Raw genomic sequence first — 16,042 nt, forward strand, 5'->3', positions numbered from 1 at the left:
AGCTGTCAGAGGGCAGGATGGACAGATGACCCCCCGGTGGTTGACAACCAGAGACCATTGTCACTGCTCTGTCCTCACTGGAAACCGCAATCCTGCAATTGTTTTGATTTCAGAGCCTCTGGCAGCTGAGAAAGCTGATGAGCTGGGCTTTTTCACCTGGGGTTTATCTCAGGCACTAAACTGTATTTCAGCGGAAGGGGAGGGAGAAACGGTGCGCTCACCCCACCACTGCTCCTTCCGTTCCTCAGGTTCCACCTAAAGGGCAGTTCTGCTAGTTACTGCGTCTTGGTTGAGATGGAAAGCCTTTGGAATGACAGTGCTCCTGTGTGTGAACGTGAGTACAAGGAATGCCTGTTCAGGTCGGCACCTCCCTCCTGGTTTTCTTTGCTGGTTTGTTCCTTTAATGTGTCTTGCCTATAAAATTACCTAATATTTGCCCCTTTGTTGATCGTCACTTTGGATCGACATCTTTCTTTGCTGCAAGGCTGTCTCTGGGGGAAATAGATCTGAGCGTCACATGTTTGGGGGATCATCCTGTAAGTGTGTATAAGCATAATGTGTGCTACAAATGGAGAGAAATCTTCATAGAAGGAGGGAGATTTAGAGCCTGAAGCATGTTTCCTGTCGAAACAATGGTTTTTGTATCCTTGCCTCGATCAGCATTCATTCCTAGCCTCATTCTTTAGACAAATTTTTTTGAGCATCTGGTATGTGCCACCCAGCCTTCTAGACACTGGGAAAACACTTATAAACAAAACAGCCTAGCACCCTGCTTTCATGGTGTTTATATTCTTGTGTAGAGGAAAGACCAAAAAATAACAAAGAGGGGTGCCTGGGTAGCAAGGTCAGTTGAGAGAGTTGAGAGTTGGTTTTGGTTCTGGTCATGGGATCAAGCCCCACATCAGGCTCAGAGCTGAGCTCAGTCAGCTTCAGTCTCTTTCCTTCTTCCTCTGCCTTTCCTGTGTTTGCCCTTTCTCTCTCCCCATCCACCTTGAAATAACTAAATCTTTAAAAATAATGACAAGCAAACACATAGACTACTTCAAGTAATACCAAGTGTTATTATGAAAAAATAGGGTAATGCAATAAATTAGACATTGGGAATACACCTGTAAATGAGACAGACTTGGACCTTGCTTTCCTGTTGTTTATACTTGTTTTTAAGGGGAAGAAATATAATGTGTTAAATACAGAGACACTACTAATATATTCAGTCTGCCCATGTATTTCTTCATGAAATCAAACAGGATGTTGCTTCATCTTCTGATCATGGCTATTGAAAAATACCTGTTTATAATAGAGGGTTTTCAAAGGAATATTTTGCTCTAAAAGTGTTTGGAAATTTTGCATTGATTTATGTAATGAAACTCAATAATTACATCCTTCATATCTGGAGATCAGCTGTTTGAAAATCTTAACTTTCCTGGAATATAGTTAAGAAGCATGAGGGAAAGAAAGAAAAAATACTTCCACGAACCCAGATACACCAAAAATCACTTACTAGAGTGTAAACATTCCACCTTTTGATTATTCATAATTCTTTCAAATTGCAGTATCCTCTTCCCAAATACAGATGAAACCAGAAAGGGGAAGGAGTATCTCCAGAGAGTTTCACTTAAAAGAAGAAATGTGCATTTCTTCGATGAGGGAAAAAAAAACCCTGTAAAAACCAATAAATATCTCAAAAGCCATTACATTTCTGCATCTTCTGGATCCATGCATAGGAACACTGAGATGATTCACTCATTGTGATGGCATTACTATAACCATCTGTTTGGTTTTGAGTACAGCCACCCCAAGTCATCAGGAAGAGATTAAATCAGTTATAGGCAAATAGTAAATGTATAATATATCTTGAAAGATTTCTCTGGTGTGAAGATCCTTGATGTCAAAAGAGATTTTCTCTACCTTGTACTTAAAATAGTACTTGATACAGAGTAGGTCCTCAAAAAAGTCCTGTAGAATTAATAGATAATTTTCTTATTAAATGGATGATTTTCTTCTCAATGGGGTTAAGAAGATTTTTGTCTATTTTAAAAGAACAAGCTCTCAGTCATTCAAAAGTCTTCACTCTCCCAGGAATTCAGGATGATTAGGTCCCTTCTGGGCTTTGCTTTCAGTGTACTTTCATTTAGAAGCATCTCAACAGAGACCTTATATACTTACTTTGTGGTTCATACTCTCCTTGAGAGTTAATTATTTAATGGTCAACAGTCACAGCATCCCATAATTGTGGAATTAACTCAGATTAAAATATAAACATTTTGATGTAACTTAGAGCACTTGGGTTTTTTCCAGAAATCTTTTGTCCAAATCCTCCCTCTATCCTTAATGGGCAGCACAATGGACCTTCTCAGGGAGATGTTCCCTATGGAATGGAAATAACTTACATGTGTGACCGCCACCCAGCCAGAGGGATGACCTTCAACCTCGTTGGGAAGAGCACCCTCCGTTGCACAAGTGACGATGAAGGGAAAGGGATTTGGAGCGGCCCTGCCCCTCGCTGCGAACTTGCTGGTCCTGCAGGTTAGTACCCAGGTACCTCGAATAGATTCGGAACATCTGACCAAGATCATTGACCGTTCCATGAGATACGGTGTTTGCTTGTGGGTTCAACATTGTCATAAGTGAAAGGGTCAGAGTTGCATACATAGCTAAAACAGATGACTCCAAGCCGTGTTTGAATATTGAGATGTGAATAACTCTTCTTGCTGGTGTAGTGGTGACCCAGTGGGGTAAGAGGAGAGAAATAAGGTTGAGGGGAAGGCAGTAAGCACCGTGTATAAATCAAGAAGAAATACATATTCTTTGGAGAGGACATGAGAATAACTGGCTGTGAACACTAACCAATGCCAGGATAACTGATACACACTGCCGCAAGTTCAGGGGCATGCAAAGAATCAAACTGGCAATATGGAGAGTATTTAGCTAAGGCTTTAGCAGTTCTATGCTGAACAGGCTAAGTAACCAAAAAGACGCATCCTTGGTAGCTTAAGACCCTGACTCAAATCAAAGTATGCCCATTTGTCAGCTGGCTTCTGAGCCCCAACTTAAACTTTGTCCTTGAACTTTTCCATTGTGAGAGTTAGAAGCAAGGAAAATAAGCTCAAGGAAGAGTACAAAAGAGAAAGAGGCTTTTTCTTCCTAAAGACTGGAGGTTACCTGGTTCTTGAGTCCTGACTGTAGGCCTTCGGAGGATGGAAGTGGGAGTACACTGGGGATATGGCACCAGATGTGGAATACCTCATGAGAGAGAAAAGCATGCCAATAAGAAAAGGCAACGCATGATAAAAGGCATTTAACCCTTCTTTGGTGTCCCTCCCCTTCCAGCTGGATGGTTATATCAGAATCCAGGGAGATTTCCTCAAATGAAATTGCCTAGGCCACCAGCCATGCCTGTTGAATGGACAAAGAGAAGCAGTTGCCTCCAAAAGGGAGATAGTTGAATGTAACAGACTCTATTCAAAATATGCAGCAGGAGATCTACCCTCTCATTAAGAAGACATAGCAGCTTAGACAAAGCTGCTCAATGGCTTAGTCTGTTTTGTCCTTGTTCTTAAATATCTGGCTTAGCATCAGAATGAGAAGAGTGGTGAGTAGTTCCCTAGGGCTTCCATACAAATTACCACAAACTAAATGGCTTAAGACAACAGAAATGTCCTCTTTCACAGATCTGGGGGCTAGAAGTCTGAAATTAAGGTATTAGCAGGTCTCCACTCCCTCCCAGGACTCTAGAGGAGAATCCTTCTTTGCTTTTCTCAGCTCCTGGTGGCTCCTGGCATTCCTTGGCTTATAGACACATCATTCCAATCCCTGTCTCTGTCTTCATGTGGCCTTCTCCCCATGTCTCTGTGTCTCAAATGTCCCTCTCCTTCTCTTACAGGCACCACCCATTACTGGGTTTAGGGTTCACCCTGGTAATCCAGGATGATCTTAACCTTTTTTTTTCTCTTTTTTTCCTTAGGAATTTTATTCTCCCCATCACACTATTGAAAGCTCCTTATAAAACATTAAGCAAAAGCAATCCATGGAAAGAAAAGGAAATCTATACAAATATTTATGCCAAAAGCAGTAGCATTGTAAATATCAATTGATTTTAAATAGAATATATCAAGGAAGTAAACAATTTTTAAATACCTTTCAAAAACATAATTTCATTTTGAGAGTGTTACTTTAAATATAGCTGAAAAGACCCTTATTCCATGTAAGTTTCCGTGGTGAGGTTCTGGATGGATGTACCTTCTGGGGGAACATCATTCAACCCACTACAACTAGTGATTGCTATTTAGAGCCAGAGAGGCTGCTTGTGGTGGGCACCCTGAGAATGAGGTAGGGAGGAATAAATGGAGAGAGAAGGTAAAATATGTGTTGATATACATGAGTATATTAACACCAAGAGATGAGGATATGAATGGTTAACCTTACACAGAGGCAGTCTGATAGGCCTGACACATGAAACCATTAGCTAAAATTCTTGCTTTGGTGAAACAAGAGCAGAAAGGTGAATAGTCTTCCTAGTAGTAAAAAATTTCCTGATGAGTAGATGCTATTGGAAAGCCCCATGCTAATGTAACTTGAAGGGGAAGAAAACGTTTTGCCATTATTGTAAGTCTTCTTCTCTGAGCCCATCTACCAGCTTCACTGGAAAGAATGAGGAGGTAGGCTGGAAATCACTCTGCTCACTGTGGTTTTCCTGTGGTTTTGCTCTCCAGGTTACTGTAAAGCCCCAGAAGAGTTTCTGTTTGCCAAGCCTACAGTCCTCACTGATGAGTCCGAGTTTCCAATTGGGACATCTTTGAATTACGAATGTTCCCCTGGGTATTTTGAGGCTATGTTTTCTATCACCTGCTTAGAGCACTTGGTCTGGTCGAGTGCTGAAGGTATCTGTAGACGTGAGTAATACCATCCTGGGAGCCAATTCATGCATGTCAAAGCATCTGTGGGATCTAATTTAATTTGTTCAAATTTTGTAGGCAAGATATCAAGATTTGCCCAAGGCATTTAAATGGAGGGTAGACTTTGTCAGTCAGCCTTTCTTATGGCCTGGAGTCTGTGCCTTGACTCCATGTTCATGTCACAGGAATGCCTCTCACAAAAGGAAGTCCAGGGGAAATTTCCATTCACTGGTGTTGATCTTTGATGGCTAAAACCCAGAAATGAATGAAATAGGGACGCCAAAGAAAATTATGTAGGTCACAGTGAATGGTGCTTGGTTAACCCAGATGGAGGTGAAATCCCAAATTTCAAGGCCTTTGATCCAGGCTGATGGGATAAGAAAACAATTCTTTATCCATCAGTGACTTTTATTGGGAGATTCAGGAGTAGTCTTTTAAAAAGCAGTGCTCTGTAGCTGCTTGATTCTGAGCGTGTATGGCCAATTTCCTCAAATGGTCAATTCTATGGAGCAATCGGATGTGTATAGGCTGTTCAGTATGCTACACTCCAGGCTGAATCTTAAAAACCAGCTTGAACTCTACACCTAGCCCCAAATTCTGCTTCTTTCCTGCAGGAAAATCATGTGGAGCTCCACCAGAACCCTTTAATGGCGCGGTGCATATAAACACAGATACCCAGTTTGGATCAACAGTTCATTATTCTTGTAATGAAGGGTGAGTTGAGAGCACTATCCCTAGGATGTAAGTTCCAGAACAACAATACTATCTCTGACCTAGTCTGACAAGGCAAACTAGACTATCACCTGCACTTCAGAAAGTTAGCAGTAAGAACTTCTGGATAGAGATGGTAGCTTGAGCACTGGGATATGAGGAAAGGAGATAGAAAAGAAGTAGCAACCTGTATTTGTATGTTAATGAGGGGAGGGCACTAGGGTCCTGCTAAATGTAGTAATGTGGAACCTGGTAAGATATTCACTGGATAAAAAGGACTGGCCTGCTAAATGAGTAAAAAGAGAACTGCTAGCTGAACCTTGCATGCAACCTTCTTAACTAAGATCAGCAAGTATATAGCTGAGTTGGAGGACCTTGAAGTTGGGGTTGGAGAGGAAGTCTCAATGTAGTAGCTCTGGGAAATGTATTAATATGCAAACTGAGTGTGAACATTCATGGAGTTCTTGCCCTCAACTCTTCACTGGCACAGGGAACCTTGCTAGAAACCATTGCCTCGACATAGAGGGAGCAACTAAGGAATGTGTACTAACCTTCTCTTGCCACAAAAATTCAGAGAAAAAAATAGAATCTTATTGGATTACAAAAGTAAACATATATGCACTAGACATATTTGGAAGCCATGAATAACTCAAAGATCAAAAAATTCAACATCCAGCATTCTACCACTCATCATAGTTAATATTTTGCTATGAATTCTTCCAGGGTTTTTATCTGATAATTCACATATAACCCAGATGTCTGTTGAGCTCAATTGCCTTTAGAAGGGAGAGCTGGTTAAATTGGACACAGGCATTAATGCCATATCTGGAAAGCATCAATTTTGTCCTCATTACCGCCCTCCTGCCCCCAATAAGGACTTTTGATTTCTCAGTTCATCAGTCCTTCAAATGACTGTTGCCCCAGTCAATATCAATGACACTATCAAGACAGTGAAAAGAGAGCCCACAGAAAGGCAGAGAAAATTTATAAATCATTTCCCTAGCAAGGGTTTCATATGCAGATTATATAAAGAAGTCCTACAGCTCAACAACAGAAATGCTTATAGTGCAATTGAAAAAAAAAAAATGGGCAAAGGATTGGAATAGACATTCCTCCAGAGAGGATAAGAAAATGTCCAGGAGGGGTGCCTAGGTGGCTCAGTGGGTTAAAGCCTCTGCCTTCGGCTCAGGTCATGATCCCAGGGTCCTGGGATCGAGCCCCACATCCAGCTCTCTGCTCAGCGGGAAGCCTGCTTCCCTTCCTCTCTCTCTGCCTGCCTCTCTGCCTGCTTGTGATCTCTGTCTGTCAAATAAATAAATAAAATCTTTAAAAAAAAAAAAAAGAAAGAAAGAAAAAGAAAATATCCAGGAAACACATGAACAGATACTAAATATTATTAGTCATTAGAGAAACACACATCAAACACACTTCACACTTTATAGGATGGTTCTAATAATAATAGGTGTCTTGTTTTTGTTTTTGTTTTGATGAAAAATAAAAGTGTGGGGAGGATGTAGAGAAAATGAAACTGTTGTGGTTGGTAGTGGGATTGTTAGTGGGCATATGGACTGGTGCAGCCACTGTGGGAAACAGTTTGGTGATTCCAAAGTTTCCATGGAATTACCATGTGACCCAGCAATTCCAATCCTAGGTATGTATCCAAACAGATTGAAAACAGAGACTCAGACAGATAAAGATTTATCAGCTGTTCTACCTATTTTTAAGTACATCCTGATAAATTACATTTTTCCTACAAAATGACACATCTCACAGATGTTTTCAATTTCATGGGGATAGAGGACATAATATTTTTATAAAGTACTTTATAATGTATACTTTTTTTTAAAGATTTTATTTATTTGACAGAGAGAGAGAGAGAGATCACAAGTAGTCAGAGAGGCAGGCAGAGAGAGAGGAGGAAGCAGACTCCCTGCCGAGCAGAGAGCCCGGTGCAGGGCTGGATCCCAGGACCCTGGGATCATGACCTGAGCCAAAGGTAGAGGCTCTAACCCACTGAGCCACCCAGGTGCCCCTAATGTGTACTTTTTTATAAAGTTTCCTCAGTATCTATAATGATAACTATTTTCTCATTCATGTGTATCTGTAGATTTGTTATTTTGTGAAGTTACAATTGGCCAAGTTTTGTTTGTTTTAATCAGCCCTTTAAAGAAACTGCTCTTTGATTTACTTATCATTTCTATTCTCTTTTTCGTACTTATTGGTTTATTTTACTAGTTCCTCAGACCAGCTTCCTTTATATGTTCATGTTTATAGTCTTTAAAACATCTAAAGTAAAATGTTAGGTTCACTTATATGAAATTTTTTAAAATTTTTTTTGAAGATTTTACTTATTTATTTATTAGAGAGATAGAGAAAGAATTTGGGGGTTGGGGACAGAAGGACAAGCAGATTCCCCACCCAGCACAGAGCCGGATGTGGGGTTCTATCCCAGGAACCTGAAATCAAGACCTGAGCCAAAGTCAGGTGTTTAACCAACTGAGCCACCCAGGCACCCCAGAAGTTTTTCTTGTCAAATAACAGACGTATTAAATATTTCTCTAAGGCAGTTTTGGCATCAGCATCCCAGAAATTTTCTAAGAGTAATGTTTGCATCAGCATTTATAAGGAAGGCACTGAATAATGAATGTCAGGTTTATCACTACAGGTTGTTGAGGCCAATTGGCATTCAAACTCTAACCTTAGTAACTGTCATGTGAATTCAGACAAATTTGTCAAACTCTGTTTTCTCGTTTGTAAACTGGGGGCTAGGCATAATATTCACTTCAAAGCATCATTTTAAAAATTAAGTAAGTGAATCTATGTCAAAGACTTTGAAGAGTGGAACACATGACTCGCTGATCATGTTATTCTTATCCTATAGGTAATCTGCAATGGTTGTTTTACCTTTGTCTGACCAAGATCCCACTCGACCTTTGAATTTTTTATTTATTCTGTAGTTATTCATTGCTAGTGTTATTGTATTATAATGAGAGCATATAGCTGTTTTGATTTTTCCTATGTGCAAATGTATTGAGATACACTCTGAGGAGTGATATGTTACAACTTTTATAAATGACTCCTCGAGAGAAAGCTTACATTCTCTGTAAAATAAAAAGTTCGACACACAACTGAATGTGTGACAGAATCATATCTGTGAGCTACTTTTAATCATTTGCAGCCTGTGGAATATCTCCATAGATTCCCTCTACTCCAAACTAATTCTAAGTCCATGAACAAATAGGAAGGATAGAAGTAGCATATTCCAGCCCTTCCATATCCATCCCTGACCTTATGTAATGGTCTCTCCCGTGTCTGTGTCAGCATGCTTCTGCACAGTGTGTATTTTGGGCTTCTCAGGGCTTTTCTTGATCAGAGGTTTAGCTTCATGGCCACCTGAATTCCTAATGACCTGGGAAGCTAAGGAGGAAGCCTGCAGTAAAAGAATTTCAGAGAGATGGGAAATCAAGTCAGAAAAAATTACAATAATTGCTACTGGAGCATATTAGTGTCTCATAATACATTCAAAATATTCCTTGTTTTTTACAGCCATACAGAGACTGGAACCTGCCTCACATTTTTTACTCCAATTCTCTAACTTAGTCATAGTGAACACATTAAAAGCAATATCTATAGTCAACAGTCATGACACCCATGATCCTGTGCTCTTAAGACAATTGTTAAATGTATAATAGGAGAAAGGCAGAAGGAAATACAGTTGGGCTTCTCAAATAGTTTCTTTGAAGAAATTTTGAGGATTTTGTTGGCACATTTGAAATATTTGTTGGCACATTGGAAAAGATTTTACAACATACTCAATTTTAAAAAAAAGTAACAGTAAGTAAAACTCAATATAAAAGTGACTCAACCCATTTACAAAAGTACTCACTACCATTGCTCTACCCACATAGTTCCCGTCATGTTTTTGGAAGACCTGGTATATAGGTTAGGATTGGATTAAACTGTAAAAGACAGAACAAACAAAATAACAGAGGCCTAAACAAGATAATAGTTTACTTCCCTCTCAGGTTAAGAAGCAGGGGAAGTCCTTCAAGAAAACAGTAAAATGTACAAATCCATGGCTAATAGGTGACTCCATGATCCACATAAACCTGGGATCCTTCCACTTGAGACTCTGTGTCATCACATGGTCCAACTCTAGCCAGCAAAGAGAAACAATGGAAGAAAGGAACACCCATTCCTTTAAAGACACTTTCCAGAAGTTTCACACGACCCTCTAGGTGCATCCCTGTAGCTAAAACTTAGTCACATGGCTATACACAACTATAGGGAACCCTTAATGAAGATGCCCAAAAGCCCAGTTAAAAATACAGGGCTCCATCCCTAATGAGAAAGAGGAAAGTAGATAAAGAGATACCAGGAGACTCTGCTACAAATGGTTACTGCCTTGATCACGTCTTTGATAATCAAGCAAAGTTCTTAGCTGTTCCAGTAACTACTCACTATTATGTCACTATTATACGACATTGCATTATACCCCTTATCTTTTACTTAATCAAGTTTAACCCTACTCTACATGAAATGTGTGAATAGCTTAGCTGAATATCCTTTGTGACATTTCTTACAGTAACAGTATAGATACCGACTAAATAAAAAATAAGTGATGAAATGTTCCAATCTTAGTGACCTACATTGAATGATTTTGTGGCACAATAGGTAAGTACTCCCACCTATGACATTTGAGTCATCTTAGCAAAACCACCATCCTATCCTTCATTCAACAGATATTTTTCAAGTACCACGTGGTTAAAAGTCTCTAGGTGAGATTCTAAGCATATAAATATTTCAATAAGATATCTTCCCTTAATCAAGGAGCTTGTCATTTCCTGGATGGATGTGCACATGGATAGAATAGATCTTGAGGTTCCCTAAAGACAAGTACAAAATATCCCTTGATGAAGAAGGGCATTACTGCATTCTGTGATGAGGGACTAGGAAGAAACACATATGAAAGCAGTGAGAATGTAAACCTGTCCTTAGAAATAAAGGACCAATTTTCAGATGGAAATGAGGTTTCTTCCTTGACATCTCCTGTTTTAATCTGCCTGTAATTTGTAGCATCTATCCACAATTCTTTTCTCACAGTGCCTTAAGTAGAGAATAAGTGTAGAGTATAATTTTTCCATTCTTTGCTTCTAGGTATCGACTCATTGGCTCCCCTTCCGCGGCTTGTCTCCTGTTGGGCAGTACTGTCACTTGGGATAAGGAAGCACCTATGTGTGAGGGTGAGTTGACGTGGCCTTTTCCCCATAATTCCCTCTGTTCCACCCAAATCTGCCCCGGGTTACAAAGAGGAGATCTGGTCCGTCTTGCAGAGAGTAGTCTCTCAGATATTCAAACCTGGAGTCCTGGGCTGCATAGACCTCCAGCTCTTTCTTTATTTTAGGAGCTTATTTATCTGGAACTGTGGATCTAAACGTGGGTGGAATTGCCCTCCTTTCCTACTTCGATAGTAAATGTTCTCCAGGGTAAAGATTTTCCTCGTGACTAAATTTAAAAGATAGTGAAGAAAATAAAATTTGTCTCTGCCACCTCTTCATAACGCATGATAAGCCCAAGAAGTGGTTTATTCCCTTCCGTATTATTTTTATTCTGAAAAATGAAACAAGATCTCATAAATCTTAGTGATTGCCCCAAGTCTCTGGTCATTTTGTACTTCATCCTTTCTTTAAATTCTTCAGCTTCATGCCCTGGTTGTACTTGTTCTTGATTAGTTGGCCCTGCACCTTTTCAGTGGGATGTGATAAGGTGAACTTCCAAAACTCTGAGGAGCATGGATGAATGACGGATTGCAAATTGGTAAAATATTCGAGCTGGAAGAAATCAGGGTCACACACAGAACTGAGGACAGTGAAAGTGGGCACAAACTTCTGGAAGGGCTTATGAGCAATAGGTACAAAAGCCTTAATGTAAATGCCCTTTCACCTAGTAATTCTATATCTGAGAATTTATCCCAAGAAAATAATCATGGAATTTCCCCATGATTTTGGTCCACAGGCACTCAATGCAACAATATTTAGGATAGTGGAAAATGTTAAGAATCTAAATGTTCAGCATGACTGGAGAACAGTTAATAGAATAAATAAGTATGATAAGTTTTGAAGAAAGGAGGAAAAGTATACCATGAGCATTAGAGATTGAGATGCCTCACCCAAGTGGAAACAGACAGTATATTTATGTATCTACATGCTCAAATATCAACAGGGACTAAAGATGATACTGTAGAAAATATATCCATAGCCACAGGACCATATGCACATGAACACATCTGAAACAATATACATAAAGTTGCTAAAAATAGTTCTTTTTGGACCATCATCATTTTCTTCTCTTTGCTTGTCCATATTTTATAAATTTCCTCTAAGAAATGTGTTCATTATATTCACAAGTATTGATAAAAAGAAGAGAATATTGGCTTTTAAAGATTCAAAGAAATGGACAAGGGGTTATATACAAAATGCCTTCTTTACCCACCAAAAATTTAAAATTCTCTGAAAAAATCCAAGTTAGGAAAATAATACCAATTTACTATATCAATCTTCTAGGGGGACATCTTTCATGAAAAATGTTCCACAACTATATTTATAGGTCAATACACATTTAACTGAATCAGTATTGGTTATCCACACATGTGCATGTGAACATGTATGTAGGTAATTATATGAGTATTTATTTATTTTTTTAAAGATTTTATTTATTTATTTGACAGAGAGAGAGATCACAAGTAGGCAGAGAGGCAGGCAGAGAGAGAGGAGGAAGCAGGCTCCCCGTGGAGCAGAGAGCCTGATGCGGGGCTTGATCCCAGGACCCTGAGATCATGACCCGAGCCGAAGGCAGCGGCTTAATCCACTGAGCCACCCAGGTGCCCCTATATGAGTATTTAAAAACTATTATGTAATGATAGAATATAGTAATCATTTACCATTTACCTCTGAATCTGTGAATATTTCATTTCTCATGCCTTATCTTTCACATTTCTTTTCTCCCTTTTCTTTTTTTGAAATATATTTGACATATAGCATTGTTACTATCATACATTGTAATATGATGCCATTGTAGTGACAATTAACAGTTCTACCACTTTAACATAATCATCCTTTCTCTTTAGTAGTTGGAATAATTAAGTTCTCGTCTCTTAGCACATTTGATGTTCCTCATACAAAATTGTCTATGTGCACTGTGCTGTGTATTATCCTTCTAAGGGTTTCTTTACTACTCATTGGAAGTTTGTACTATTGAACGACATCTGCCCTGTTCCCCCCACACCCTAACCCCTGGTATTCACCATTTTATTCTGTTTTTACAAGTTTTTCTTTTTTTATGTTCCATAAGTTAGTGATACTGTATAGTACTTGCCTTTCTCCCTCTGACTTATGTCACTTAGCATAATGTGCTCAAGGTCTCTCCATGTTGTAGCAAATGGCAGGATGTCCTCCTTTCTCATGGCTGAGTAATACTCCATTGTATGTAGGCACCACATCTTCTTTATCCATTCATCTACCATTGGACACAGTTGTTTCCAAATCTTGGCTATTGTAAATAATGCTGCAATGAGATGGGGTACATACATGTTTTGGGGGCTTTGTTTATTCATTTGAGAGATGGGGGGAGTGTGAGCAAGAGCATGAGCAGGGGAAGGCACAGAGGGAGAGGGAGAAGTGGACTCCCCACTGAGCAGGGGGCCTGATGCTGGGCTTGATACCAGGATGTCAGGATCATTACCTGAGCCAAAGGCAGAGGCTTAACCCACTGAGCCACCCAGGCACCCCATGTATTTTTGAGTTAGTGTTTTAATTTTCTTTGGGATAAATACCCAGAAGTGGAATCATATGGGTAACTGGATCATATGGAGTACTATTTTTAATTTTTTTTTTTTTAGGGCCCTCAATACTGTTTTCCATTATAGCTGCAGCACCTGTGTGCAGGAGTTCTCTTCTTCCACAACCTCAGCAGCACTTGATAACACTTGTCTTCTTGCTGACAAGCCATTCCACTGGACATGAAGTAATACCTCATTGTGGTATAGATTTACGTTTCCCTGATGACTGGTGATGCTGAGCATCTCTTCATGTACCTGTTGGCCATTTTTTGTCTTCTTAGGAAAAAAGTGTATTTAGGTTTGTTTGCCCATTTTTTTTATTAAAGTATAATTAACATACAGTGTTACATCAGTTTAAGGTGTACAATATAATGACTCAGCAATTCTATACCTCAGTGCTCAGCAAGATATGTGTATTTTTATCTTTTTTAAATCAGATTGTTTGGGTTTTGTTATTGGGTTGTATGAGTCCTTTGTACACTTTGGAGATTAACCCCTTATCTGATATATCACTTGCAAAATGTTCTCCCATCCTACAGGTTGCCTCTTCATTTTGTTGTCTCTTTTGCTATGCGAAAGTTTTCAGGTTTCTTGTAGTCCCATTTGTTGATTTTGCTTTTGTTGCTTGTGCTTTTAGCGTCATATCCAAAAAGTCATTGCCAAGACCAATGTCAAGGATGCTCCTCTCTTCACTTTCTTCTGGGAGTCTTATGATCAAGTCTTATATTTAAGCCTTTGATCCATTGAGTGAATTTTTGCGAGTGGTGCTCTTGGCTCTCTTGTCAATTATTAATTGACTGTATGATCAGGAAGTTCATTCTGGGCCCTCCATTCTGTTCTGTTGGTCTAGGTATCTGATTTTGTGCCAGTACCATACTGTTTTTATTACTGTAGCCTTGTAGTGTAGTTTGAAATCAGAATGTATGATACCTCCAGCTTTGTTCTTTTTCATCTAAATTGCTTTGGCTAATCTAAATCTTTGGGTATTGATTTGTATTTACATGGTGGTTCCAGATAAATTTTCTTGATTGTTTTTTCTATTTCTGGGAAGAATGCCATTGGTATTTTGATGTGGATTACATTGAATCTATACATGGGTTTGGGCAGTATAGACATTTTTACAATATTTATTTTTCTAATCCATGAAAATAGGTTGTCTTTCCGTTTGTGTCTTGATTTCTTTCAGCCAGGTCTTGTAGTTCTCATTACATATTTTTCATTACCTTGGTTAAGTTTATTCCTAAGTATTTTATTCTTTTTGATGTTGTTATTGTTAATGGGAAAGTTTTCTTGATTTCTTTTCCAGATGTTTCATTCTTAGTGTATAGAAATGCAACTGATTACTGTATCCTGATTTCATATCCTATAACTTTACTGAAATCACTGATTAGTTCCAAGCATTTTTGTTTGAGTCTTTTGGATTTTTCAATCTACAGAATCATAACCTTTGCATTTTACTTGTTCCTTCTCAATTTGTATGCCTTTTATTTTGCTGTCTTGCCTAATTGCTCTAGCCAGAATGTCCAGCACCACACTGAATAAGAGTGGGCACTCTTGTCCTTTTCCTGATCTTAGAGAAAAAAACTTTCCATTTTTCTCTATTGAATATAATGTTAGGCATGGATTTGTCACATATGACCTTTATTACATTATGGTATGTTCCTTCTATACCCATTCTGCCAAGGGTTTTTATCATGAAGAATGTTGTATTTTGTCAAATGCTCTTTTCTGCATCTATTGAGATGGTCCTATGATTTTAAATTTTTCATTTTATCAATGGGATGTGTTGTATTTATTGATTTGTGTATGTGGAAACATCCTTGCATCCCAAGGATAAATCCCCCTTGATCATAGTGTATAAACCTCTTACTGTGTTCTTGAATTGGGCTTCCTAATATTTTGTTGAGAACTTTGCCTCTATATCATCAGGGATATTGTTCCATAGTTGGCTTTTCTTCTGGTGTCCTGATCAGGCATTGGTGTCTGAACAATCTAATGCTTGTCTCATAGAATGCAGTTAGACATATTCTCACCTCTACAGTTGTTTGGAAAGGTTTGAGAGGGGTTGGTATTAATTTTTCTTTGAATGTTGGTAGAATTCATCAGTAAAGCTATCAGCCCTAGAATTTTCAATGTTGGGAGGTTTTTGATTACTGTGTCCATCTATTTGCTAGTTACTGGTCCCTTCAGATTTTTTTTTTAAAGATTTTAATTATGTATTTGAGAGAGAGCACAAGCAGGGAGAGCAGCAGGCAGAGGGAAAGGGAGAAGTAGGCTCCCCACTGAGCAAGAAGCCCACCAAAGGGGCTCAATCCCAGGACCCTGGGATCATGACCTAAGCTAAAGGCTTAACCAACTGAGCCCCGCAGGCACCCCTAGATTTTCTATTTCTTTCTGAAATGGTCTTGGTAGGTTTTATGTTCCTAGAAACTTATCCATTTCTTCTAGGTTATCTAATTTGTTGGCCTGTAATTGCTAATAATAGTGTCTTATGGTCCTATATATTTCTGTTGTAATGTCTCCTTTTTCGTTTCTAGTTTTATTTATTTGTCTTCTCTCTCTTTTAGTTAGTCTGCCTAAAAGTCTGTCAGTTTTGTTT

The 16,042-nt window shown here is 38.9% G+C and overlaps 1 protein-coding gene across 1 annotated transcript in view; it reads left to right on the forward strand.

Moving 5' to 3' along the window:
• Nucleotides 1–16,042, forward strand: part of CR1 (complement C3b/C4b receptor 1 (Knops blood group)) — a 188,008-nt gene that overhangs the window by 148,667 nt on the left and 23,299 nt on the right. Inside the window, 5 exon segments of the mRNA XM_045983377.1 lie at nt 249–334; nt 2,299–2,526; nt 4,713–4,892; nt 5,510–5,609; nt 10,764–10,849. Coding sequence (XP_045839333.1) covers nt 249–334; nt 2,299–2,526; nt 4,713–4,892; nt 5,510–5,609; nt 10,764–10,849 — 680 coding nt within the window.

The sequence above is a fragment of the Meles meles genome, chromosome 17, assembly GCF_922984935.1.
Source record: "Meles meles chromosome 17, mMelMel3.1 paternal haplotype, whole genome shotgun sequence".
In the NCBI taxonomy this organism is placed as follows: domain Eukaryota; kingdom Metazoa; phylum Chordata; class Mammalia; order Carnivora; family Mustelidae; genus Meles; species Meles meles.